This window comes from Ostrinia furnacalis, unplaced genomic scaffold, assembly GCF_004193835.3.
Source record: "Ostrinia furnacalis isolate ACB-3 unplaced genomic scaffold, ASM419383v2 OfSCF5965, whole genome shotgun sequence".
NCBI classification, from domain to species: Eukaryota; Metazoa; Arthropoda; class Insecta; order Lepidoptera; family Crambidae; genus Ostrinia; species Ostrinia furnacalis.
In genome coordinates, this window is record NW_021136204.1 from 100189 (window position 1) to 125583 (window position 25395).

At 41.5% G+C, this 25395-nt stretch overlaps 2 protein-coding genes across 2 annotated transcripts in view; one reads left to right on the plus strand and one right to left on the minus strand.

The window, feature by feature from the left end:
• The window catches only part of LOC114361729 (uncharacterized), a 49837-nt gene extending 38804 nt beyond the window's left edge, over positions 1-11033 (plus strand). Inside the window, exons 19-26 of the mRNA XM_028316874.1 lie at positions 2763-2919; positions 3573-3715; positions 4901-4976; positions 5453-5606; positions 6395-6543; positions 7756-7825; positions 9362-9463; positions 10465-11033. Coding sequence (XP_028172675.1) covers positions 2763-2919; positions 3573-3715; positions 4901-4976; positions 5453-5606; positions 6395-6543; positions 7756-7825; positions 9362-9463; positions 10465-10602 — 989 coding nt within the window. The 3' untranslated portion in view covers positions 10603-11033. The remainder of the gene's footprint in view (positions 1-2762; positions 2920-3572; positions 3716-4900; positions 4977-5452; positions 5607-6394; positions 6544-7755; positions 7826-9361; positions 9464-10464) is intronic.
• Positions 11034-16606: 5573 nt separating this feature from the next.
• LOC114361730 (uncharacterized) lies at positions 16607-25116 on the minus strand (the record flags this gene model as incomplete). The annotated part of the gene is made up of 5 exons (XM_028316875.1): positions 16607-17523; positions 18583-18685; positions 21721-21863; positions 23711-23851; positions 24927-25116. Coding segments are annotated over 5 exons (880 nt in total), but the record flags the coding sequence as incomplete, so codon positions are not given.
• Positions 25117-25395: the final 279 nt, after the last annotated feature.

Below are 25395 nucleotides of genomic sequence, written 5' to 3' on the forward strand. Positions count from 1 at the left end.
GTATTTACTTGTGGTCCATGATAGAGTAATAGAGTTTTATACTCAACTCAAAAGTTCTGGGTTTGATTCTAGATGTTGTCCTGAACTGATCATATCGTCTTTTCTTTAACTGGTAATTCTGATACGGGACTATTCCCACCTCTCGTTCCCAACGCTGCAACTCCTGTGTAGCCAGGATCTACAGCTTGACCGCCAATAACCCAACCAGTGAAGGTCAAGTTTGTCCCGGGGGAAAGTTAAGAAGAACATAGGTGGAGTTACAAATTAAGGTGCGACTTCCCTCCAGTGCAAAGCAGATTGGAAAGATTTTGTGACAGGTGACAAGTTTTACGACAGAGAATAAACCTAAAAACCAATTAAAAATCAATAAAGAAGCCTACTCGTAAATAAAAGCCTTAAACGTTATAAAATACAAAGACGTTTTCTAAATTAAAAGGTTCGTACGTCTGGAAAAAATGCTTTAACAGGTTTGAGAATCCATGCCTTGCATTTATTAATTAACACTCAATACTCGCTCTTACAAATAAACAATTAAAAGTGTATTCATATACTATTAATAGATTAGCGAAACATACGTTTAATCATATCAAAACGAAATGATTTGCTTACTTAAGATATTCATACGTCAGCTTTAGATTATATTGATATGATATCACACTCGAGATTATAGAAAATAACTTATAGGTACATGTATAGATAAACACTTGTTTCTAAGAAAATAGATAAATATCTGTATAATTAAATAAATCTCATTTTCCCTTATTTTATTAAGTTTTCAGTCCATTTAGGCCCAGAACAGACGGTGAAACGCAACTGCAACGAAACTGCAACTGCTAGTTACTTTTGAGTTGCATCTAAGTTTCTGCCATAGCGTCCGTTGACCACACATGACGCGACCAGTTTGAAACTTTCAGTTTCAGTTTCATTCATAAGAATAAGAATCATCAGAAAGTTGCAGTTTCGTTGCAGTTGCGTTTCACCGTCTGTTCTGGGCCTTACTCTACATTAGGAATACGATCTTCTAATTAAGATTACGAGATAAATATCATTCTCACATATTACTTATGATTGTTACTTACTTTTAAATATAACGCTTTTTTCATCTAAATTTTTCATCTAAGTAAAATAGATAAGGAAGTAGACCGTAGTTATGTAGGCAGAAAACAGATCTGTTTTTTGACATACAGGGTGTCCCAGAATGGGTGAATCAAACTGCTAGGGGAGGTAGCTCTTCTAATGTACTATCCCTAAAAAATCTATATATATAAAAGAAAGTCGTGTTAGTTACTTCGCTTATAACTCAAGAACGGCTGAACCGATTTAGCTGAAAATTGTCAGGGAGGTAGTTTAGAGCCAGGAGAAGGACATAGGATACTTTTTATCCCGTTCGAAATTTAAAAAAAAGTCTGCTTATTTATTGCCATTAAGGCGGAACAAAGTTCGCCGGGTCAGCTAGTATGAAATAAAATAAAGCGCATAAGGACACAAATTTTTTTTTTTTTAAGTGAAAATAAATCAGCTTTGCTTAGGCCAAGCTACAGATACTTAGGTATCTGGCTATAATCACTGCGTTTGGAGTTTATTTGTACCTACTTTTTTCTTACTAATTTAATTGTACATGATCGCTTCGTTTATCTGTAAACAAATTTTTGAAAATAATGACTAGATTTCGAGTTTAGAGCACTTTATATAAAAAAAATCCGAACTCAAAATTTTTTTTTCATATTTTTAGGGATTGTACATTAGTAGAGCTACCTCCCCTAGCAGTTTGATTCACCCATTCTGGGACATTCTGTAGGTACGAGACGCAAATTGTCGAATTATTTAAACGAGTAGGTATCTAAGTAGGTACCTAAATAAAAATCGCAACATAACAATGACTACGTAAACAATGAAAAACATTATCATCGTTTAGGCAAATCTCACGTGCGTTTTGTCAAAACGTCGCGTCGAGGAAATAATCAATTCATATTATTTCTATCCTATATTGTAATCATATCGCGGTAGGATTATTTTGTTCAAATTAAACTTAGCAAATCCTATATTCCTATGCGGTCAGAATTAAAGGGCCATATTAATCGTCGGTCCACCTTGAGGGTTGAAGTCCCACGCTACTTTGCCTCCACTCTCTCATAAAGGTAGCAGGAAGGCGCTGGATGCAGGCCGCTACCAACCGCGCGATGTGGAAATCATTGGGGGAGGCCTATGTTCAACAGTGGACGTCCTATGGCTAAAATGATTATGATGATGATGTTAGTCACTCCACAGAACTTCAGTCTAGCGCTTAAGTCAGTGCCTGGGAGGGTGTTTTTGTGACGTCAAAAGTCAGCGAGACTTCAGATGTGCTTCAGACTTGTATGCTCTGTCCATACCTCCCACACCGCTCCCATACCCAGACACTAACACAAATGACCTGAAAATAATGAGGAATCCCTACCGATTTGTGGTGTGAAGTACCTAAAACGCATTCAACCCTTTAACTTTCATTAGTTTTGAACCTAAGCAAATGTCACTTAAGTTCAAAATGTAGTGTCATCAATTTTGCTACCACCTTTTTGGGACAGGGTGGTGTGTGGGACTCCCGGCGCCCTGAAAAGGGGCGCTGCTCCATCCAGAAAAGGACGGGGTATACCCACTAAAACCTCCGCGGCTTTCCGTCATCGCCCGAGTAGAGGTGTCGCGAGTATCCAGCCGTAGCCTTAGACTTCTGCGACACCACCGACATTTTGCTACCACCTGGTAAAAACTTCTTTTGCCCACAGTTCAGCTCCCAAAACGCCTCCAGCCTATGAAGTACCAGGTCCAGTACCGCGCCCCGTCCCCTCCCCCGCCGGGCGTCACCCGCACCCCCGAAGAAATAGAAAGGGAGATCAAGAAGACGGAACAGGAGTATGAGAAACTAGCGCTGGTGTTTATAGAGTAATTATTCTTTCGTTTCAGCCATCATTTCAGCCACAGGACTGATAAAGGTAGCAGGAAGGCGCTGGATGCAGGCCGCTACCAACCGTGCGATAGAACTTTGGGGGAGGCCTATGTTCAGCAGTGGACGTCCTGTGGCTGAAATGATGATAAAAAGTATATTCTGAGAGATTTGCGACGACCCTTTAGTAGACCCCAAAAATCATAGCAGACTTATCAACTCGGAAAGGGATCAACACCGTATCGTCTTCCGCGAGCTGTCATCGCCTTGCGAGCTGTCAACTGCGAGGCGAAGCGATACCTACGTTACGGTGCGGATAAGTGTGCGTTGCAGTATTTTTTTATGCATAACAAGGCAGGTATTTGACCACAATCGCACCTGATGTTAAGTAAGTGGGATGCAGTCTATGGAGTATGGAGTTTCATACAAAAGAATAGGTACTGACCGCCTCGAATTGATACCTATCCCTTTCCGGGTTGATAAGTGTGCTACGTCCTTAAATGACCTGATAACTATTCCCACAATTCGTTCCCACCGCTGCAACTCCTGTGTAGCCAGGATCAAAAGTCAAAGTCAAAAGTCAGTCAGAAATTAATCAGAAGAACATCGGAGGAGTTCGAAGTTAAATGACCTCTGATGATGCTGCTTTCAGCCTGCCCCAAGACGTGATGTGGACGGAGCCTCCAGTGGTGTGCCAGTGGCAGGAGCAGCGTCGGTTGTGGACCAGCAACTACGTGAACGACTACAAGTTTAACGAGGATAAACTGACAGTGCAATTTAGGACTGGGGTACTGTGTGAGTTTCCCATAAAATACCAAGTCATTTTGCAACTGACTATAGACCGTGTCATCGACGAAGTCGCGCCTCACCATTCTTCCGCTAATGTTTGAGTGTTATCGGTACACGCTAAATTATACATGAGTACACACGCACACTACAATAATGCCGCTCGGATTGCTCGAATCAAACTTTCCGCACCCGGCGCTTCTCTTGACCAAAAATTGGGGGTCGCGTCTTCGTGGTTGAACACCGGACATAAGCCAGTTTGTAGAACTTGCCTCGTCAAGATCAGCTCGCGTACCTAGCCTATTTCTTTCTTGCTTTTTTGCATTTAATTCACATAGCTTAATGACTCTCATAGACTCTCCTATCAAGTGATCAAGTCACGTACTCGTAGCTTAGCTCTCCCAGATTTTATCGTGTATCTTAGCTTGCCTTTTTTTTCTTTTTTTTTGCGTCGGGAAATGCTTTGCGCATGCCCACTGGCTGATGGGTACAGTCAGTCAGTGGGTTATGTGGGACTCTCCCCGCCGGGAGGGCGGGGCCTACCCACTAAAATCCGACGGTGTCCTCCGAGGCCATTGATACGAAGCCGCGAGTTATTGTCCTATTGGACATTCGTCCGCGGCTCCGTCTCAGGCTACAGCTCGCTCTTGGGCGAGCCCCTCCAGCTTTGAGGGGAATAGTGATTCCCCTCGGGTCATCCGCTAACGGCGCCCTGGACACTGGTGCGCCGGCGCCACGGGTCTCGTTAGGCGCCCGCCGGGCATCCCCATACCCGGCGGTCGAGACTCCTAAGGAGGAGCGTGGAGGTTGTAAACCCTCCTGCAACGCCCTGGACGACGGCGGCGGATCATAGGGGCGTCAGCCGAAGCCTCTCGCTCCCTCTCCGCCGTGTCTTAGCTTGCCTAGATTAGCTCACTTAGCTTAGGTTGCGACTCCGCGACATGTCGCGACGACAAGCTAATAATATAAAATGTTTTGTGGCCACGTTCTCGTCGAGAAATTTGGTCATCGTGGATTGATCGTAACTTTATTACCTCGTTCGTTTCAGCCGAAAGACGTCCACTGCTGGGCAAAGGAGAAATCTTTGGGGGAGGCCCCAAAGATTTCCACAAAGACCGGTCCTGCGCCGCTCGCATCCAGGCACCTCTCGCGACCTTTATTAAGCCTACTTCATTTAAAATATATTATTTACAGGGCCTATAGGAATAGCTGCGTTGAGGTACAGCAACCTGCCCTACCAGGGGTGGGACGTGCGGCCTGACCCCCAGAGGTGAGTAAGTATTCTGCATAAATCACTATTTTTGTACCATCATCATCATTTCAGCCACAGGACGTCCAATGCTGAACATAGGCCTCCCCCAATGACATCAACATCGCACGGTTGGTAGCGGAATGCATTCAGCGCCTTCCTGCTAACTTTATCAGGTCATCGGTCCACCTTGTGGGTGGACGTCTCAGGCTGCGTTTTCCGGTACGTGGCCTCTCCACTCCAGAACCTTGCTGTCCCCTCGGTCGTCAGTTCTGTCCATTGCCACTTCAGCTTGCTAACCAGTTGGGCTATGTCAGCGAATTTAGTACGTTTACAGATCCGTGCGTGGGGTCATTGGGGGAGGCCTATGTTTAGCAGTGGACGTGGCTGAAATGATGATGATGATGAAGCTGTAAATCCTGGCTACACAGGAGTTGCAGCGGTGGGAACGAGAGGTGTGAATAGTCCCGTTTCTGATGATGACCTTACATTTGCAGTAAAGGCGTGATACTGACCGTGACAGGCGTCTGCGTGACTGTCACGTGGCTGTGTGTGGGCAACTCTGTCAGGCTGAAGTGGATCGCCAACGCACCCACCTCGGCACTGAAGGAGCACTTCAACAAGCCTTATAGCGTGAAGAGGATGACGCAGGTTTGGCATACCATACTATAGGACTGGTAAAGGTCGCGGCAAGACCCTGGATGCGGGCAGCGCAAGACCGTTTATTGTGAAAAACCTTGGGGGAGGCCTTTGTCCAGCTGTGGACGTCATTTGGCTGAAACGAACGAACGAATTTTCAAATAGAGTACCGTTGAGCACGGTACGCAGCACGGGACATAGTAAAGTACACGGTGGACAATAAGAGCACCCCTAGAAAAGTAACATTCCTGACAATTTTAATTTCCAAATCGCTTCAAAAAGCGAAGTTAACTACTAACACAAGCGAAACGATTTAGGTATTACAATATTGTCACTTTGTAACTTGCTTATTTTGGGGACTTGAGTTTTACTGGATTAGGACAAGAAGCATCTTGTGCAGCAGCAGCAGATTAGGTATGTGCGTAACAGCACAGATTACACGCATAGCAGCACAGTTTACGTCCCACTAGCACGGATTACGGGACTATTCCCACCTCTGCAACTCCTGTGTAGCCAGGATCTACAGCTTGACCGCCAGTAAAAACCCAACCAGTGAAGGTCAATTTTGTCCCGGATTACTAAATCCTTCAGCTAGCTGCACCGCACCGCAACGCAGTGTAGATTGTCGATCCATCTATAGTGGATGGACGTCTCATGCTGCGTTTTCCAGTAGGTGTAGGTAGGAAGGCGCTGGATGCAGGCCGCTACTAACCGGGTGATAAGGAAATCATTGGGGGAGGCCTATGTTCAGCAGTGGACGTCCTGCGGCTGAAATGATAATGATGATGATAATATTTCAGATAATGCGCGAAGCAGCGTGCGACTTTTTCCCGGACTTCGACGGGTATTCTCACGTGGAAGGCTCCTGCCCCAAGGAGTGGGTGATGGAGCGCCACAACTACCACGCCATGGCCTTCCTGTCCAGGGCTTATAACTTCCAATGGAGCAGGTAGATGGTACAATAGCAATGGTAAACGACAATACATGTTATAGCCCAATGGTGTCGGTGTCAGGGGGCGTAATGTGAGTTTACGTCAACAGATGTCGACTGTATGACGGATTTTTAAGAAATAATATTTTCATATTTTTTTTGACGCGCTCGCTAGTAGTGACGACGTTTGATGTTAAATCACACTAAGCCCTCAGACTGGGCCAATCGAGATCAGGAACGAAGGTTCGAATGGACACGATGAATGGAAAGATATGGCATGGAAAGGAGAGGTTCGCTTCGATTGTCAAAATTCTTTATTACAATGCTAAACCGCTAGACCAGTGGTTCTTAACCGGTGGTCCGCGGACCACTGGTGGTCCCTGGAGACATTCCAAGTGGTCCACAAAGTGCACTTGCACACTTTGGTTAAAACCACTTTTAACGAATTTTTGCAGTCAAACTGGTTTTGACCGATTTTGAGGTGGTCCCTGACAAGACAGAAATATGGTGAAATGGTCCCTCATGACTTAAAGGTTATGAACCACTGCGCTAGACCTGCCTGGATATGAGTTACGATTATTTATTTATTTTTTATTTTATTGGAAAACACAACAGATTACATCATTTGGTTAAATTAATACTAACAATAGTGTTAAACAATATAGTAATCCTATAACGTGTTTCCACGGCATGCTAGTAATGAGAAGAGGGTTAATTAAAATGACTATTGTAAACTTGTTAAGTTGGGTCTCGGGGTCGTTATTGAGTTCAAAGGCACGAATCGTATCACAAAACAACGTATATTGTCTCAAACACGTCGAAACATAACACATACAGTAGGTACTTGGTTACAGTAATTGCAATAATATCCAGCCAAAACAACACAGAATGAACGCCCGTGTCGCGGCCATGGGCGGACTGACGATAAGGTCGAATTTAGAAAACCATAATACGCGGTGACCGTTGGAAAAGAGCGCGCTGTCAGAGCGCGCCGGCAGAGCGCGCGAGCCCGCGCCTTATTCAAAAAGAAGGGCCCGCCAAACACGAATCCGAGCGTCAACGATCGTCGCGTTACACTATTAACTAGGTTACCATATTTTCAATACAGTATGTAGGTATACCTACAGTTCAGACTCAGTACAGACTTTTCGACAGTACAGCACTAGAGGTATTAATAAGATGCTAATGTTTAAAAGTGGATGTCGTCATTAAATACCTTTTATTTTTTAGATGGAACGCGGGCGCGGGTTCACGCAACATTGTGATGCAGATACGAGAAGCAGTTGACAAGAAAAGAGAGGCAAGTTTTTTCAAAAACATCATCAGGTCATGTAGTCTCCACTGCAGGAGCACGCCTCTAATTGACCAGAGGCAAATGGAGGATTTGTCCTACACTCCCCACGCTGGCCAGACGGGTTGGGGAGGCCACATCAAATGAGCCTCCCTCCGTCTGCCTTGGCTAAGTCGAACCGTCAATATAACATGCACGAAATCTTAATTCTTGTTTGGACTATCAGTTTGCTACAAGCCTACCATCATCAACAGCCCTTTACAGTCCACTGCTGGACTATGAGCCTCCTCCACTATAGTAGAGGGTTTTGCCATAATCCCCACGCTTGGCAGGCGGGTTGGAGATCGCAGTTTAAAAGATTTATGTTTGTCAGAGAGCGCTGCTGCCCGTTCTCTGTTTGATGTGAAGTCCCTAAGTCGCCTCTTACGACACCCGCGGGAAGAGTAGGGGTTGGTGACAAATGTATTCTACTCTGCCGTCACCACACGGCTGGCCTAACATGCCTACCATGTCCTAACTAAATTAGGAACACCGAAGTGATGGGGCGTTAGGGTAGATAATAATTACAACAATCGAGTTAACTGAGCACCTAGCGGCCGAGACGTCACATCGACGCTCTGGTACGAACAACGGGGTGAACGCTGGAGATGTTTTGTTTTGAATTGTTTTAGTGTTCAACTACCTACCCACGTTAACTTATTTAAAAATGTTTTAGTAATAGAATGTGTTTCTTTAATTGGCTTATGTTCAAGTTGTATCTTCCTGCACATTTATGTACAACTAGCGGCCNAAGTCGTGACTGACTGTGTCGAACGCTTTTTTTATATCAATAAATATACCTACACCAATATGTTTTCTATCTATTTCTTGTTTAATTTTAGTTACTAAATCTAGGGTTGCTGCTAGTGTATTACTTTTTTGGCGAAAGCCAAATTGACGGTCAAATATGTAATTTATAGAATTTAAATAGTTATCTAGCCGATTGTGTAAAATTTTTTCAATTATTTTGGACATTACTGGCAGTACGGATATTGGTCTATAGTTCCCAGGATCAGTTTTTGNTTTAATGCTGTTGAAACATTGTTAAACAAATAAAATAAAATAAATAAAATGTGCGGGTCAGAATCGCATTCCAGCGAAGTTTTTTATTATTATCCACAACAAGGAAGCTCTTGGCCTGTATCTCACCTGATGGTGTGATGATCAGGCCGAAGGTGGAAGCGAGCTTCACCCGGAATCCTCAACCACGGATGAACTGGCTAATATCTCTAACTGCCGGAACACATCAATGCTGTTAACATTGTTGTTATGGCGACAGACTTAGGTAAGATGGTGGTAGCTAGCCAGGCGGACTTAGAACAAGCCCTACCACCAACCAGACCGAACAGAAAAATCTGCCCCCGCTGGGAATCGAACCCGGGACCTCTGCGTCTGAAGCAGGTGGTCTTACCACTAGACCAGAGGTGCGCAGTTAACTCGGCCGGGTTGTATTTAACTATCTTAGTTTATATTTCTTTACATTGATTCATAAGACTTGTCTTTCAGGCAAAATTCCAATTGCTGTACGTGACGCCACAACGTGCTTTCGTCCTGAAATGTAACGAAATGACGCAAGAGTTCAATCTAGAGCCAATGATGGGCATGAAGGTACATATCTAACTTTCATTTGTATTACCTACAATAAATTGTTGTTGAAGTTTTGTTACGCCTCCAAAACTTTTGCATTCGTATCATCTACGGCCTGCGAAAGTATGACCATGTTTCTGAGTACCGAGCCCAGCTAAAATGGTTACCGATCCGACGTCGGCGTGACTCTCACATTCTATCCCTTCTTTTCTCTATCCTCTTTAACCCAAAGTCACCACCATACTTGAAGGAGCGTTTTCAATTTATGCAGTCGGCCCTGGGTCACGAAATGCGGTCGTCAAAAAAACTCCATCTTAATTTTCCTTCTCACACCTCACATTCCTATACGCGATCTTTCACTGTTCAAGCTATCCGTCTATGGAACGCCTTGCCTATGTCTATTCGGCAATCTGAGTCACTTCCTACTTTTAAGAAAAGACTCAAGTCTCACTTCCTCACGCTACTACCTTAATTTCCCAACATCTGTATTCCTTTTAGCTTCTTAAAATTCCCACCTATTTTCTGCTGGCTATCTAGTTCTATCTTTGGTTCGTATCAAAAATTGTATGTGTATGTAGGTATATATTTTATGTATGTAGGTATATATTATATTTTATATAATTATGTTTATATTAATATATTTTTGTGTATTATTTGTATGTATTATTTTGGTTTAAATTTTATGCCTTTTGTTTTCATTTATTTCTTTAGTGTCGACACCGCCTTCCCCTTCATATTTTTTTTTTTAAGTATCTGTCCTCACCATAGGTTGTCTGGAAGAGATCGCTTCATAGCGATAAGACCGCCTAGTTGTACCTTGTGTGTTCCTTTTCTTTCTGTTCTTATCTTTGGTGTGCAATAAAGTGTATTTATTATTATTATTATTACGTGAATAAGGCTACAGGATGGCGCCACCTTAGAGTAAGGTCCTTTCACACGCTAGTGGTGCAAAAAACGATAGCCCTCATTAGTCTAAAATTATGTTTATATCGTTACAACTTCAAAGTTATTTTCTCTTCCAGTTTTTCCCCGATCTGTTCACTCTGAATATGTCTTACGGATCAGTCGACGCGCGGAGGGCGACCTTCAACATGAAGTACCGACTGGTCGAGACCGTCTTCAATATGCTGCAAGAACTAAAACTGTCTAGCTTCTCATAATATAGATGACCCACGCTGAACTGTCCCACCAAACTCAATGACGCTACCATCGTTCAACTTTATGGTTTCCAACATGGCAAAAATCGGAACCAGCAATTCGGTATTGACGGTGGCGCCCCACTGTCTATGTCATGGATAGGACAGTTCAGTATTTTACGCTGCGACTTACGGTCACTTTCAAACATTGGAAATAATAATCTTTTTAACGTCTGTGCTATCGACCACAGTACCAGCTACCCATTTCCGTTTTTTCTCTCGCTCTTATCAAATGGTGATTCTTTGCGATAGAACAAGATGCAATGATGGGTACATCTTGATCTATTAGTATGACCGATGTGTGGACTCGACCTTAGATAATATTAGGTACAGAAACTGACACAATAAAATAATCCAGACTATTTTGCGTTTTATTCAAACTAGTTACTAGGTCATGTTGTAAATTCGTCTTTTCAGAAAAAAAAGACCGACGTAAAGACATGTAAAACTAAAGTCCAACTGCCGAGCAGATAGAATTTCGTCCAATGACCCTTAGCTAACCATCCTTATCGCTCGCGTATAATTATATTTTGCTGTCGCGCTCGCACAGTTGTGACAGCAAATTACTTGCGAGTGATAAGGATGGGTAGCTTGGGGTCATTGGACGAAATTCTATCTGCTCGGTGACCGGACTTTAAGAGGGTGACTGAGTTTCTTCCCTTCTCAGCACCAACCGATACGTTGTCCTGAAGTGGTGATAAGGCAAGCTATTTTAACCTTTGACTGGTGACAAGCGGTCTCACAGGCCGGGCGGCGTCAGTTAAACATCGTTTCACCCCCTTCCCCGTACTTCCTACGTTTCACCGCTTCAGTAGCTTCGAGTTTAGTTGTGTCTACGCCCTAGATAAGGATATTTGCATCATTCAGCTCCAAATCGACAAGTTACATCGATGTAAAGTTCATCAGCGGTCTCTCAGACCGCATGTCACCAGTTACGTGGCATTTTTTTCATACAGTTTTTTCGTATTTTTACAGTTTTTACTTGCAAATTATACTTAAATAACTCTAAAAAAGAAGCGTAGGATCATTAGTTGAGAATATAGTGCCACACTTTATGAAACAACTTGAAAATTCGCGATTTGAAAAATATCTGGAAAAGGAAGACGCAATTGGGTCGGAAGCCGAATATGTTCCTGAAAACATCGTTCTGGAGCAAAGTGACCATGATTCGGAAGCCGAAGAAAGTGTTTTTGAAGATAAAGGACCAATTGACGAGAATCAGTCAGAAAGTGAAAATGACGGTCCACCTTAATGCCAAACAATAATTAATGCCCTGACAGCCTATAAAAAATACAAAAGTTTCACCACTGCCAGTTTTCTACCTACGTGTGATAGGTTTTTTTAAATTGGTTATTATTTAAACTATAATAAAAAATACAAATTTTGTTATAATTTGTTGATTTAAATTTATTTGTTTGCTATTATCGATCTCATCTCTAATTTTTTTTTTTTTATTACTACATAATATAATTTAACAGCAAGTTCTGCATTAAAAATTATATTTAGAGTTTATTATTTCATTTTAATTTAATTCTTCTGTATGCTAATAATCTGTTTTTAAAGATTGTGGTATGCTACCTTACCTAGTTTCTATGCTACAGTCTTGATACGGTAGCGGCCTCTCAGACCGTACGTCACCAGTTACGTTACACAAAAACCATGTCACCAGTTAAAGGTTAAGACGTATACAAGTGCCCTAAAAAGGGCAAATTAAAAAAGCTCAAAAAACACCCAAATCTGAATGAAAAGAAAAATAATAAAACTTCATTGTACTATAAACAAGTTCTATTTTATTTAGAGATAAAAAAAACTAAAATAGTAAAAGGAAACTATACTCCCTCCGCTACCATCGAAATTAAAAACGTTAATTTACAAAAAAAATGTATTTTTAACAAACACCTTGTGTAATTTAATGATTTAAATGTGGCAGTTGATTTTTATATACACCGTGGTTAAATTGAACTAAATATCGCAGCCCGATCGAGGTAAATGCGCACTTTACTGGAAGGCGACTCCCCCGCGTTCGCCCCGTCCGTACCAGCGTCGATGTGACGTCACGGCCGCCAGATGCGCAGTACACTCGACCGAGTTGTATATTACACCTTAGTTTGTGCACGACAGTACTTCCATTTCATTTGCCAATCATCCTCAGTCATTTTTAATCAATTTAGAAACGACTACACGCCAATTTTAAACAAATAACACATTTGTCTTGAATAAAAGGAATAAATTAGTTGTTTAAAACTACAGTTCTATCAATCACTCGTTCCTTTTAATTTATTAAGTCTCATTTTAATAAAAGATAAATCAAACTAATCATACGTCCGTATTCACAAACATTACTGTCTTATTACAGTGCGCGTGGATGCACAGGGTGACACACGAACCAATCACAGAGCTCTATTCAACGCTGTGCGTTCGATTTGCTGCTTCACTTAAGCAAGCATCGTTTGTGAATACGGGTGTTAGTATAATACCGTTTCATATTAATATTAAACTTTGATTTATTTGTGAAGCATTCCAAACTTATTTATATACAAGATGGCTCTGATACTACATCGAAGAAGCTCTTGGATCAAGTTGAAGATGGAAGCCAGCTTCACCGGGAATCCTCAACCACGGAGGAACTGGCTATCTTACCTCTCACTACCGAAACACAATGCTGTTAACATTGTTGTTAAGGCGACAGACTAAGGCTAAGATGGTGGTAGCTAGTCAGGCGGACTTAGAACAAACCCTACTACCAATAAATCTAAACCAATTATTTTTAATGGGAACAAGCAATTCTAGATGATGTTTTGAACTTTGTTTCACATAAATAAGGTCCAAAATCAATTGAGAAAGAGATCCTACTTTGATATTGTTGACCTTTTCTTAATACATACATCAAAAAGAAAGAGACAAAATGTGTTTTAAGACTCTTGAAGTACTGTCGCGCACAAAAGTAACGCGAGGATTCGGCCGGCAGCAATATTGTAAGCAAAATCTATGAAGAAATTGATTTTTATTAAATATTTGTGATTGTACGCCGTTCGACTACCCTCATAATGCTAAATTACCAACACATTTTTTACAATTACATCCCAAAAAAGTGAATTTTTTTACATGTATTTTTTTAAATTCAAATTCACATAACTTATGAACAAATGTAGAAATGTGATTTGACATTCTGAGGACTGATTTTTTCGTCGAGATCAAAAAAAGTTATATGAAGCATAGACAATTAAAAACCCAATCACAGACAATGTAGATTTAAAAAAAAAGATTAGGAAAAAATCAACCCTCATTTTTTTACAATTTAATATAATCCAAGAATTTTTTTATGGATTGAAAACATATTGACCTCCATATATCTTAAATTCAGTGGATTTTTTTCGTAGATATAGTAACCCAGTTCTAGTATTAAATAATTTTTAAAAGCATATTTATTATTTTTTATATTAAATTAAAGGCAAATAATCTAGAAGGATAAAAACATTTTTATTGTTATGTTCTTAATATTTACAATAATAAATGAATGACTATAAATAATGCTTACTCCGGTTGTGTTGCCAGACGTGAATTTTCGTGGTGGTAGTAAAAAAAATGATAATCTGGCAACCCCATTGGTTGTATTGTTATTATATTCAGACTTATGTTAAAAGCAATATTGATGACGTCATTCATGCAAACTAATATAAGAATGACTTGTAAAAATTTAATAGATGAATGCGATCGAGCAACTAATGTCGTCTTTTTCCAACATTGTTTCTATTTTAGTAGCTTTTTTATACTATTTTAGAAGTTTTTTTACTATTTTAGCAGTTTTTTCGTACCAAAACTATATTTTTCAATGACACCACTGGCAATACTATTTCGTAGTCATTAGTTTATTATTTTAAGCATTCCTAAATACTCGCCGGTTTAGTTTGGGAAATATTATTTGAAGCTAGCAACATTGGAAACTATCAAACGTATTTTAGCTAAGTTATATTAATCAACAATTAAAAAATGTAAATATTATTGCACTACTCTAAATCCAATCAATCAAGTCTAAAATGGAAGAGAATGGTGAATGTTGGAGACATTTTATTTATTATTATGATCAATACAAATAAACGAATTAACTGTCCATTTTGACATTTGATATGGGTTTTGTTGAAGTAAGTACATCTCGTAGTGTTTTATACAGGGTGGAATTTTGAAATGCCACCTGGAGGTAAAGCATTCTTAATATTGTAGATAGAAAATTTTACTCAAAGAAAACATTCCTTTATTTTTGAAAAGAAATAGTACTATATTCAAAGATTTCCAAAAATTTGCTTGCCACACCCGGGAATCGAACCAACAAAATCTGTTAAAAATTACACCCTGTATTTTTATTGCATCGATTGTTAGGGTTAAGTATAAGGATGAAATCTCTCTAACAAACTCAATAAATTAAATGAAAGGAAAACCTAAATTATTTGAATTATTTACAGAAAATGTTATGCTATGGTGGAGAATTTTGGAAAAAAAAACGGAATTCCTTAAATGCAGTTCTTTTTCTTTTCAAAAATGAAGGAATGTTTTCTTTGAGTATTTTCTATTTACGGTATTAAGGGTACTTTCCCTTCAGGTAGCATTACAAAATTCCATCCTGTATAATGGTTATAAGAACAATTTTGCAATAGAAATGAATAGAATAAAATATGTCGCATTTAGAAAACAGTATTTTTTTTTTCAACTTTTATAAGCATTTAATTTTTGTAAATTATACAAACAACATGTTCTTATACTTTTTATATTATATTTTTGCCTTTAATATCCGAAGGGATGAGGTCACGTCAAATGTGTATATAAAATGTTCATCCGTACGTTTGTACAACGTAAAAAAGCGAGACTACTTGCTCGACAACATTTACTTACAATAAAATATTTTACATAAGCATAATATGTACTAAAATATACATAACAGATATACAATTTTAAAATGAGAATAATGCATTGTATATCGGGGTTTTGCCGCCATCTTTTTTTATACATTACAACAATATAGACGAAAACGAAAAAGTAAAATTTAAACTATCGATTTTCGAACTTTGAAAAAATAAACGTTCTGAAATCGCGTTTTTTGGGCGAAAAAAAGATGGCGTCAAACCGTTACCGTGAAAAGAGTTTTTATTTTATACAGAACGATGTTGTGTCGCCAGTGTTGAGACGATCAGTCAAATATATCAGCCAATGTTCGTTCAAATATTGGCCAAGTCGGACCAAATACTGCCAAGTATTAAAATTAATTATTTCTCGAATTATTTCGAAGATCTCAATAACTAATGTCCATTAGATATTTCGACCACCTTTTAGTAATTTAAACAAAATTCAAAAGTTCGCTGATTCCAATTTGTGAGACGAATTTTTAAGATACTTGCATTGTCGTTGTAAAGAAGATACTAATATTAATTTCCATACAAAGATTTTTAATGCCCTAAAACAACATTTGAATTCCAAATAAATACAAAACTGCCTAAATTGCACCATCTTAACTTTAACCGTAACTATAACCGGGTGATTCGTGCAGTTTGACAGACTTGACGTTTTTTACAGTTATTGTGAGATGATGCACCCAGGCTAAGTATTACGCTAGAAATTTCTATAAAACATACAACATTGATTACGTCATCATACAAAATATTTCTATAGTGTGACTACGACGCACCGCAGCGCAATATTTCTTAAGCTTCGTAAAGGTGAGTATACACTAGAGCATTTCTATGTAATATTCTTGCGAATGAATCTTATTGAAAAAGAGACTGACAAAGATGACTGAGTTTCTTCCGCCACTTCTTCTCAGCACCAGCCCATATGTTGTCCCGAAGTGGTGGTAGGGCAAGCTATATTTGGGACGTGTATAAGCGCCCTGGAAAGGGCCTATGTACTGAATAAAACATTTTGATTTGATTTGTAGAATGTTTGGTTCGTGAAAGAGTGTAGTGTCTAGAACATAATATCATAGAGCGGTTCGTTGTTTTGTTACAAGAAAATGCTTTAGTCTGTACTCACCCTAAAGGTTACAACGAATGTTGGCTCTATGAAAACAAGAAAAAATGCAACAATTACGTACTTTAAATTAAATTGAAATTACGACGTCTGTGGGCAAAAATATGTCTCTCTATATAAACAACAATTATTTTTAGAAAATACACCCAATAATATAAAACATACAATACATCGACACATTTTTGAGGTAATTCATTACTTTTGGATAAACATTGGCGCAAAGCTTGGACGAGAATCTTGTCATACAATTTAAAATCTTCGCGTTTCGGTTACCGAGTCCAATTTCGCTTCATATTTATCCCACAATAACAACTTTTGTCCAAAATTGACCAACACTTATCCAGTATTGGTCAAACTTTGCATTTATTCAAATATCTCGTCCCGTATGGCCAAGAATTTTTATTTGTGACAATCCTTGACTTTGATAGGTTCATATAAACGGCTACTTTCACCGTCAACATTTTAGCAAACTTTGACCAAAAGTTTGACCAACATCCAAATATTGGTCAACAATTTACCTGACCAACAAACGTCGCTCGGCCAACACTGGCCACCAACACGCAATCAACACAAATGTTTGACCAACTGCTCTTGAACATCGATTTTGGTCACATCTACAAATTCCGCGCTTTTACCTCTTTGCAGGATCTCAATCGTCGTCCTGGATTCTAGTTGCTTCAGATGGTACATTAGTTTGACCTCTGGCAAAGGTTTGACCGGCCTGGCGACGGTCAAACTGGTATTTTTGAGCGCTCTGGCCACAGTTTTGAGGAATTTTGACCATTGGCGCTCGTTGGCGGTTGCATCGGGCGTGTTAACGAGGGTAGACGCGCGTTCTATTAGTGAGCATATGCAGCTTAGAGTGAACTGGAAAGAAAAGGGTTAATGAATTAATTGCGGTACAGTTTTTGTGAATGGCTAAAAGAGTTTGTGGTTTCGATCGTCAAATAATAACATAACTGTATGTAAAATAAAAGTAAACTAAAAAAAAACAAAATTAAAGAAAATTAAAACGTAAAAAAATCCTGAATGCTTAATACCTAAACACTTTTAAATAAAGAACAAGTCCAATATAGTCAAAAATTCTGTAAAGTATAAATATAAATTAGATCGACTATAACAAATAAATTCGGGGTGTATAGTCTGGTTTGCGAGCACGTAGAATTTTGTCCAATGACCCCAAGCCACCCATCCTCACCGCTCGCGCGAAATTATATTGCTGTCGCGCTCGCACACTCACTGCTGCCGCCTGTCGCACAATCGCGACAGCAATATAATTACGCGCGAGCGATAAGGATGGGTAGCTTGGGGTCATTGGACAAAATTCTACGTACTCATGGACCAGGCTTTAGTACCTAGTTAAGAATTTTAAGTAATATTGTATCGGCTAAGGGTGGGGACGTCATAATATGTCAACGTCACCCCTCCCGTGCCGCTCTCATAACTCAGGCACTGACACCCGTATTCTATTCACAAACGATGCTTGCTTAAGTGTGTCTGGTTCAGCGTTGCCAGACGTCCCGATTTTGGCGGGACGTTTCGATTTTTTAATCAAATTTAAATGTCCCGCGCGGGACAGGCTTGGTCCCGCTTTTCGGAGAGACACTCACTTCACCAGAGCCCCGATTACGGTAATTTTTAACGTCTCTAACGAGAATTTGAAAACATTTGATTATAATACGTTTTTTTACTATGTCCCGCTTCTGACGGAAGAATCCCGCTATTTTCACTCAAATAGTACCAAAGTCCCGACTTGGCGAAAAAAAAAACTGGCAACGCTGGTCTGGTTCATGTGTCACCTTGTTCGTCCACGCGCACTGTGAGACCTCATAGCAATGTTTGTGGATACGAGCGTGACGCAATTAAGCGCAATACCGATAAATCATTCTATACCAGTGAACCTTTTGGGTCATGCAGGGGACTTACCGAAGAAGTGAGCGAGTATGGTGTCCTAGCGGGTTCCAATGCTTCTGCTAACAGAGCACACGATTCCAAAACCGGCGCCCAGCCTGTGGACGCTTGCATGTAACTGCAAAAACAAAAATGTATCATTTAACAATAGTTCTAAAAACATTAACGGGACAATTCCCACCTCTCGTTCCCACCGCTGCAACTCCTGTGTAGCCAGGATCTACAGCTTGACCGCCAATAATTCAACCAGTGAAGGTCAAGTTTGTCCCGGGAGAAAGTTAAACTGTCATGGACCCGCAACGAAATTAATCAGAAGAACATAGGACTTTGAACTTAAGGTTCGACTTCCCTCCTTTTACCTAATAAATACGGGGTGTTTGGCGGAAGGTTAGACAAACTTCGTGGGTGTATAGGTAAGGTCATTTTAAGAATACAAGTTCGCCCATTAGACCCTAAGTGAGCTACTTTATTTTGAAATATTTTAGTTTTTATTTTATTTATTTTTTTTCAAAATTTGACCTAAAAACTGCTTCAATTTTTTCTCTTGCCAATTTTCAACCGGTTTTTTTATTTGATATTAATATCGAATATGTCTTTAGTCAAATATAGATGACCCACGCTGAACTGTCCCACCAAACTCAATGACAGGGGGGCGCTACCATCGTTCAACTATATGGTTTCCAACAATTCCAACATGGCAAAAATCTGAACCAGCGGCATCTCGTATTGACGGTGGCGCCCCACTGTCAATGTCATAGACAGGACAGTCCAGTATTTTGGAACTATAAAATAAAACACTAACTCAACTCGTAGTCTCTCCGCCCCCTGCTTACCTGGCATAATGTGGTTGTAGCGGCTGCAGCGCGTTGTCAGCGCGTCGTGCAACTGAAGGCAACGCGCGCAAAACGCGTGCCCATAGCGAGCGCAGGCGCGCGTGCGTCGCGGGCACGCGCGATAGGAAACGGCAGACTAGTCTAGCCACCTACCCTACTAGCAAGACACTGCTAGTCATCTTAACATGACTAGTCCCCATGAAGTAGTTCCTTGAATTAACCCCAACACTAGTCCAACACTAATATCTCCCTTCAACACTAGCCCAACACTAGCTCAACACTAGACCAACACTAGTATATCCCTTGAACACTAGCTCAACACTAGTCTAACACTATTATGTTCCTTCAACACTAGCTCAACACTAGCCCAACACTAATATCTCCCTTCAACACTAGTTCAACACTACCCTAACACTAGTATCTCCCTTTAACACTAGTTCAACACTAATCCTAGACTAGTATCTCCCTTCAACACCAGCCCAACACTACCCCAACACTAGTATCTTCCTTCAATACTAGTCAAACACTAGTGACTGTGTCTCTCTTCAACACTAGCTAACACTAGTCCATCACTAGTGACTCCCTTCAACACTAGCTCAACACTAGTCTCCTTGAAGTATCTCCATCACCAGTCACCATCATCCCTTGAAGTGTCTCCCTTCAACACTAGTTCAACACTACCCCAACACTAGTGTCTCCTCAGCACTTGCCATATGTTTGTCTCGAAGCGCTGGTGGTGCCCAAAAGATAAGGAGACATGAAAAGTGCCCCATAAGGGCTACCTTTTCTTTTTTTATTATTTTCTATTGACGTTCATAAGTGCCACTTGTGGTCTAAACTGAATAAATATTTTTGATTTTGATTTTGATTTTCCCCTACAACACTACCCCAACACTAGTATCTCCCTTCAACACTAGCTCAACACTACCCCAACACTAGTATCTCCCTTCAACACTAGCTCAACACTAACCCGACACTAGTATCTCCCTTCCACACAAGCTCAACACTACCCCAACACCAGTATCTCCCTTCAACACTAGCTCAACACTACGTCAACACTAATCCAACTACTTTAACACTAGTCAACAGCAGCCCAACACTAGTCCCCTTGAAGCATCTCCAACACTAGTCCCTTCCAGCACTATCTTACCTGGCATAATGTGGTTGTAGCGGCTGCAGCGCGTTGTCAGCGCGTCGTGCAACTGAAGGCAACGCGCGCAAAACGCGTGCCCATAGCGAGCGCAGGCGCGCGTGCGTCGCGGGCACGCGCGATAGGAAACGGCAGACTAGTCTTGCCACCTACCCTACTAGCAAGACACTGCTAGTCATCTTAACATGACTAGTCCCCATGAAGTAGTTCCTTGAATTAACCCCAACACTAGTCCAACACTAATATCTCCCTTCAACACTAGCCCAACACTAGCTCAACACTAGACTAACACTAGTATATCCCTTCAACACTAGCTCAACACTAGCCCAACACTAATATCTCCCTTTCACACTAGCTCAACACTAATCCTAGACTAGTATCTCCCTTCAACACCAGCTCAACACTACCCCAACACTAGTATCTTCCTTCAATACTAGTCAAACACTAATGTCTCTCTTCAACACTAGCTCAACACTACCCCAACACTAGTATCTCCCTTCAACATTAGCTCAACACTACCCCAACACTAGTATCTCCCTTCAACATTAGCTCAACACTACCCCAACACTAGTATCTCCCTTCAACACTAGCTCAACACTAGACCAACACTAGTATATCCCTTCAACACTAGCTAAACACTAGTCTAACACTATTATGTTCCTTCAACACTAGCTCAACACTAGCCCAACACTAATATCTCCCATCAACACTAGTTCAACACTACCCTAACACTAGTATCTCCCTTCAACACCAGCTCAACACTACCCCAACACTAGTATCTTCCTTCAATACTAGTCAAACACTAATGTCTCTCTTCAACACTAGCTCAACACTACCCCAACACTAGTATCTCCCTTCAACACCAGCTCAACACTACCCCAACACTAGTATCTCCCTTCAACACTAGCCCAACACTAACATCTCCCTTCAACATTAGCTCAACACTAGCCCAACACTAATATCTCCCTTCAACACTAGCTCAACACTTGTCTCCTTGAAGTATCTCCGTTATCCATCACCAGTTACCATCATCCCTTTGAAGTGTCTCCCTTCAACACTAGCCCAACACTAGCTCAACACTAATCCTAGACTAGTATCTACCTTCAACACTAGTTCAACACTACCCCAACACTAGTGTCTCCCTACAACACTACCTCAACACTATCTCACCTGGCATAATGTGGCTGTAGCGGCTGCAACGCGTTGTCAGCGCGTCGTGCAACTGAAGGCAACGCGCGCAAAACGCGTGCCCATAGGGAGCGCAGGCGCGCGTGCGTCGCGGGCACGCGCGATAGGAAACGGCAGACCAGCGTCTGAAACAAATAAAATAAAAATCTATAATGCCAGCTGCACAGTTAGTGCCTTTTCACACGTTCCGGTTGCCGGCTATCCGGCGCCGGGTACCCGGTCGTGAATGTATGGGCATGCCGGATTAATTACGCCGGAACATGTGAAAGCTACGTACCATGCCGGCAACCGGAACGTGTGAAAAGGCACTTAGTGCCTTTTCACACGTTCCGGTTGCCGGCTATCCGGCGCCGGGTACCCGGTGGTGAAGTGTATGGGCATGGTACGTAGCTTTCACATGTTCCGGCGTAATTAATCCGGCATGCCCATACATTTGACGCCGGGTATCCGGCGCCGGTTAGCCGGCAACCGGGACGTGTGAAAAGGGCCTTAGGGTTTCTGCTCCAGCTTTCTCGAACTCGAGATAACTCGAGAAATTTGGCTTCATTCGAGACGAGAAAAAAAAACCGAATATTGATTGTTGTTCAATAAAAGTAGATATACTTATTAGATTTAAAAAACCTGTGTTTTTATTAAACAACCGATATCCACAGTTTTCATTAAAATACTCGAGACCCGAGAAAACTCGAGACTTTGGCCTCCAGAATTCCCGAAACTCGAGAAAAAAATAGGTCAAGAAATCAGAAACCCTATGCACAGTGGACCACAGTTCCAACTACCTATTTCCGGGCATGTCGTCTCGTTCTATCGCAAAGAATAAGCATTTGATGAGAGCGAGAGAAAAAACGGAAATGGGTAGCTGGAACTGTGGCCGATAGTACACTCGCCGAGAGCCCATGGAGTTCGACAGACGTTTGTAAGTAAGATTGTGCAACCCAGCCTTCCTACCTCATCATCATCATTTTCAGCCATAGGACATCCACTGCTGAACATAGGCCTCCCCCAATGCTTTCCATGTTGCCCGGTTGGTAGCGGCATGCGTCCAGCGCCTTCCTGCTACCTTTATGACGTCGTCGGTCCACCTTGTGGGTGGACGTCCCACGCCACGTTTTCCGGTATGCGGCCTCCACTCCAGAAACTTGCTGCCCGAAGCCAGAAGCTTGCTGATGGTAGTGTCTGGTCTGCTTTAAAATTACAGTTATTTTTTCTGGTGTCACTCGTCCCTTCCTAACAGCCAGTGCCTGTTGCCCATCCTTATCGCACGCGCGTAATTATTTTGCTTGGGGTCATTGGACGAAATTATACGTGCTCGGCGACCGGACTTTAGCAGGTTCTTGGCGGGGGTCTGGTAGTGTCTCATCATCATCATCATCATTTTCAGCCATAGGACATCCACTGCTGAACATAGGCCTCCCCCAATGCTTTCCATGCTGCCCGGTTGGTAGCGGCGTCCAGCGCCTTCCTGCTACCTTTATGAAGTCGTCGGTCCACCTTGTGGGTGGACGTCCCACGCCACGTTTTCCGGTACGTGGTCTCCACTCCAGAACCTTGCTGCCCGAAGCCAGAAGCTTGCTGATGGTAGTGTCTTTGTGCTTTAAAATTATAGTTATCTTTCTGGTCAACTCACCCTTCCCTTCCTAACAGCCAACGCCTGTTACCCATCCCTATCGCTCGCGCGTAATTATTTTGCTTGGGGTCATTGGACGAAATTATACGTGCTCGGCGACCGGACTTTAGACGGTTCTTGGTGGGGCTCTGGTAGTGTCTGGTGTGCTTTAAAATTATAGTTATTTTTTCTGGTGTACTCACCCGTCCCTTCCTAACAGCCAACGCCTGTTACCCATCCCTATCGCTCGCGCGTAATTATTTTGCTTGGGGTCATTGGACGAAATTATACGTGCTCGGCGACCGGACTTTAGACAATTCTTGGCGGGGGTCTGGTAGTGTAAATATATCTTTCTGGTGTACTCACCCGTCCCTTCCTAACAGCCAGCGCCTGTTGCAGACGATCAGCGTGTAGCAAGCCGGCGAACATCTTGCCGACCAACTCCTCTTTGTCTTCGTCTAGCAAGTTCTTGGCGGGCGGCTTCTGGCTGACCGCTAAGTTCACCACCTGGGAGAAAACAGTGTAATATTAGTTTAAATTCTCTCTAGAAGTCCATATGAGGTCTCAGTAAAGTCCTATATACAGAAACTCAAGAGAAAACATGTAATGTTATACAGGTTGTCCCAAAAACAAAGGACAACTTTGTAACCATCTATAAGCCTCATTATAGTCTCTCTAATATCAAATTTTGACCATGTAAAAATATCGCGATTTTCGAGATTTTTTATTTATTTACAAAAAAAAACTTGAAAACTGTGATATTTTTACTAAGGTCATCTATTACTAGCAGGATTATCCATTATTTTCGGGACAGCCTGTATAAGTCAACGCAGCATTCGTTACAACGGACAAAAAGAACTGAAAAGACTCATGACTAGTCTCTAAGAAAATTACAAAATGACTCAAGTCTCAAATGAAAAGTAGACGGATTGAGCGATGGGAATGTCATATACAAGAATCGCAGTGATGGGAAAAAGAGATGGGAACAGTCCCGTATGAGTTACAGTGGTGAGTATACCGCCGTGTTCAGGAGTTGCAGAGATGGGAATTATCGAGTCTTTTTGGCAGTAGTGGGAAAGAGAAAGTAGGATTAGTAACGCGTTCTCACCTGTCTCTTGTCGACGCTCTCACTCTTCGGGCTGTCCTGCTTGGGCCTGCGCTGGACGCTCTCGATGTTCAAGAACAGGTTGGACTCGTCGAATAGTGCCGTATTCAGGAGTTGCAGAGATGGGAATAGCGCTGTACACGGGCGTTACAGTGGTGGTAATATAGCTGTACACAGGAGTTGCAATGGTGGGAAAGAGAGTTGGGAATAGTGCCGTAAAAAGGACTTGCGGTGGTGGGAATAGTGCTGTACACAGGAGTTGCAACGGTGGGAAAAATAGTTGGGAATAGTGCCGTATACAGGCGTTGCAGTGGTGAAAAAGAGAAGCGGAAAAAGTACCGTAAACAATGCTTGCAGTGGAGAGAAATAGAGGTAGGAATGCCGTGTCCATGAGTAGCAGTGGTGGGAACTAGAGGTGGGAAAAGTTCAGAAGTTCTCACCTGTCTCTTGAGGTGGGAATAGTGCATAAGTTCTCACCTGTCTTTTGTCGACGCTCTCGCTTTTCGGGCTGTCCTGCTTGGGCCTGCGCTGTACACTCTCGATGTTCTTTAGGAACAGGTTGGATTCATCCTCTTGCTCGTTTTCAAGCTCTTTTTGCGCTGCTTCTAGCTGTTTCTGCTTCTCTTCCCTCTCCTGGATAAGATAATATAAGCAATAAGTGTCCGCGCTACATGAACAAATATACTCTACTCTAACAGAGACGTTACCCATTTATATTTGCCAATATGATTCCTTGAAAAACCAACTTCAAAAACTAAGCCGTCTTAAAAGTCCACTAAAAAGATATAGAAATATTTTCGTTAATTATTTATTATAAATATTACAAATACATGACCATGATTGATATTCTTGGAATCGGTGCCAGTCTGCCAAATGCCATGCTCAAGAAACGTACCAAATATACCGGCAGACTAAAAATATCAATCAAAGTCATATATTTTGTCCT